This window comes from Gallinula chloropus (genome assembly GCF_964237585.1).
Source record: "Gallinula chloropus genome assembly, chromosome: 18".
Taxonomy (NCBI): domain Eukaryota; kingdom Metazoa; phylum Chordata; class Aves; order Gruiformes; family Rallidae; genus Gallinula; species Gallinula chloropus.
This window is the reverse complement of record NC_140103.1, coordinates 12,975,053-12,978,538: the sequence shown is the minus strand read 5'-3', so window position 1 is coordinate 12,978,538 and position 3,486 is coordinate 12,975,053. Positions and strand designations below refer to the sequence as shown.

The following is a 3,486-nucleotide window of genomic DNA, read 5'->3' as shown; positions in this document are numbered from 1 at the left end:
GGAGGCACTGAGGGGAGACCTGTGAGGCTGAGAGAGCTGATGGATGCTGAGAGATCACTGGAGGAGAAATCTCTACCTGGTATGTCTGTAGGTGCAGGGCAATGCAGGTTGTATTCCTGGAGGGTCCCCTAAAGCTGGGACATGGGGCAGTGTGTGGGGTCTGTCAGGAGGACAGGTTCTCTGTAGGACCAGGAAGTGCTGCCTGGAAGGGATGCCTTTCTGCCCCATCAGAGGGACAGGGCAGGTCAGCTCTCTTCTCCTGGGCATGGTTGCAGAGATGTGAAGCAGAGTGTGCACCCAGGGGTGCCCAGGGCTGTCCTTGCAAGCAGGGTCAGCACTCAACCTGGCTAGTGTGTTTTCCAGAGAATTACAGACAGCACCTGTGGGTTGGAGGAGTGACATGGAAGGGCAGCATAAGGTCCTTCTGCTGTACGAATGCGCTGTAAGGGTCAGCTTTGCTCCCAGCTCCAGCTGATTCTTGGGTAATTCCAAAGGGACTTGGTAGAATAACATCAAGGAAGCTTTTTCCTGATGCTTTCCTGATTTTCCTGAGTCTTTGCTTTTACTTTTACTCTCTTTTGGGCTGTGCTGACTGTGGTAGATGAGAACTTCGCCCCTCAAAAATGTGCAATGAAAACTCGATTTTCATTAAGACTTTGGGGTGTCTCCTGAGCCCTGCACACACAGAGGTTACCAGGGCAGAGCGCTGACACCAGGAGGGGTCTGCAGAGCAGAGCTGAGTGCAGGGCAGGTTGGATGAGATATGTTAGCTCAGAGCAGGAGATGACATGGGCAGAGAGAAGCAGCTGCAGGGACAGTTCCAAGCAGCAGAGACATTGTTAGGGAGGGAGAAGAAGCTGCTCCCAGAAATGCCCTGGCAGTGGGGATTTGGTACCTCCCTGACATCCCCCACGGTGCTGACACTTTCCCACAGTGACACCCTGGTTTCTGCCACACAGCAGAGCCTACACTATGAGTTCCAGGGTTTCATGATGAGTCTTCTCCATGGCAGCCCAACTCCCAGTGAGGAGAAACCCCTGAGTGCCTGTCTGTCTCTCCTGTCCTTCCAGGCTTGTCTGGAGCATTTCTCACTGTTTCCCCTCCTATCCTTGCTGCCTTTGTTCCACTGTTACCTGGGGCTTTGGACACACCCATAGGTGAAGCTGTCACTGAGCTGACCCTCACTTCAGGACCCCCACCTGTAGGGATGGGGGTCCTGAAGAAAGCTCTGTACAGCCCTTGGGTGAAATTGGAGTGACAGTGCTGAAAAGCTCATTCCTATCCACAGAGGATTTAGTCTGAGATCACACCATCCTTCTATTTACTGACTGCTGCCAGGCAGGACTGAGTTCTGGAAATTCAACAGCTGACCCACTCAAGCCAGCACAAAGCAGAGCTCCCAAAAGAGACCTGCAAAAGCCATACTCAATACAGAGAGCCAATCTGAGGGTATTCCATGAGAATTGGAAGAGATTTTCCTCAAAGAAGAGCTCCCTAAATTCTCACTGTACCTTTTCCTCCTTGGACAGGTCTCCACACTTGATGGCAGCAGATGTCCAACAGCAGCTCCATCAGCCACTTCCTCCTCCTGCCCTTTGCAGACACACGGGAGCTACAGCTCCTGCACTTCTGCCTCTTCCTGGGCATCTACCTGGCTGCTCTCCTGGGCAATGGCCTCATCATCACAACCATAGCCTGTGACCACCACCTCCACACTCCCATGTACTTCTTCCTCCTCAACCTCTCTCTTACTGACCTTGGCTGCATCTCCACCACTGTTCCCAAATCCATGGCCAATTCCCTGTGGGACACCAGGGCCATTTCCTACACAGGATGTCTGGCTCAACTCTTTTTCTTTGTATTTTTGTTCTCAACAGAGTACTTTATTCTCACTGTCATGGCCTATGACCGCTACGTTGCCATCTGCCACCCCCTGCACTACGGGACCCTCCTGGGCAGCAGAGCTTGTGTCCACATGGCAGCAGCTGCCTGGGCCAGTGGGTTTCTCTATTCTCTGCTGCACACAGTCAATACATTTTTACCCCATCTCTGCCATGGCAATGCTGTTGACCAGTTCTTCTGTGAAATCCCCCAGATCCTCAAGCTCTCCTGCTCAGATGCCTACCTCAGGGAAATTGGACTCATTGTGGTCAGTGCCTGCTTATTTTTTGATTGTTTTGTGTTCATTGTGGTGTCCTATGTGCAGATCTTCAGGGCTGTGCTGAGGATTCCCTCGGAGCAGGGACGGCACAAAGCCTTTTCCACCTGCCTCCCTCACCTGGCCGTGGTCTCCTTGTTCCTCAGCACTGCCACATTTGCCTACCTGAAGCCTCCATCCATTTCCTCCCTTTTTTTGGACTTGGTAGTGGCATTTCTTTACTTGGTGTTTCCACCAGCAGCGAACCCCCTCATCTACAGCATGAGGAACCTGGAGCTCAAGGACGCTGTATGGAAACTGTTGACAGGAGCTTTCTAAGCAGCAATAAACTGCTCATCTTCTGCCTATCACTGGCCATGTAACACATTTTAGGACCATTCTGATTTAGTAGGGATTTTAGTTGTTGGTTTCTTTTTCATTACGTTCTGTCTAAGCTATAGTAACATTATCCACATTCATCCCATTCCAAATTGAATGTCTCCTGGTCTTGTGTGACACTGACACTGTGTAATGATGAGCTGTGCTCTCACATCTTCCAGGAAAGGGTTTTTTATTTTTTTTTTACTACAAGTCTGCCAGAGCACTGGAGAATTTTCAGATTGCATCTGCTGAATCACTTGACTATTTGGGAATGTCCAGGATTGGTACTGATAGTAGCAGAAGAAATACTCTCCTTCCCCTGTACCATTTTTGATGTTAGTCTGCCTCCTTCATCTGCCTCATCATTAAGGGATTTCCACTTCTCCTGATGATACGGCCATGACTAAGAACATCTTTTCCACAGATGAAATAGGTGTATACACTTTGGTCACTGGTTTCCATCTCTTTGGTCTTTCTAGATCCGCATCAACTCTCCAGTTTCTTCTATGTGCTACAGAGTGTTGGAAAACATCCCATCTTTCAGAAGTCTAATGAACTGTTCTGTCAGAAGGTCAGTGTGTTGAGAATTGACCTTTCTATGTATCTGATTCAAACTGTTCTGGGAGAGAATCTCCTCTGAAAGCTGACCCCTTCACATGCTGCTTGGCTGTAGCAGGCAGCTGAGGGAAGAGATTTCATGGGTATTAAACTGTGTCATGTGTAACTGCTGTTTGTTGTCAGAGAAATCTCTCCATGCCTGTGAGCACAGGTGATGCCAGGAAAAGTGTTGGGAGTCACAGGAGGCCAGTGAGGGAACTGCTGGGCTTGGGGAAGAGCAAGGTTCTCCATGCAGGGTTGGATCTCCAGAGACTGCTTTTCCTGCCTGTCCACATCTCCTTAGGAGACCGATACCCATCCCAGAATGCTGCTGTCACTTATTCTATCAACTGAGCCATGACAGAAAATAC

General features: G+C 49.7%; 1 protein-coding gene across 1 annotated transcript; it reads left to right on the top strand.

Annotated features, from left to right (window-relative positions):
- Positions 1-1,552: 1,552 nt before the first annotated feature.
- Positions 1,553-2,476, top strand: LOC311198760 (olfactory receptor 14A16-like; the record flags this gene model as incomplete). The annotated part of the gene is made up of 1 exon (XM_084272764.1): positions 1,553-2,476. One exon carries the CDS (start codon positions 1,553-1,555, stop codon positions 2,474-2,476), a length of 924 nt encoding a protein of 307 aa, XP_084128890.1.
- Positions 2,477-3,486: the final 1,010 nt, after the last annotated feature.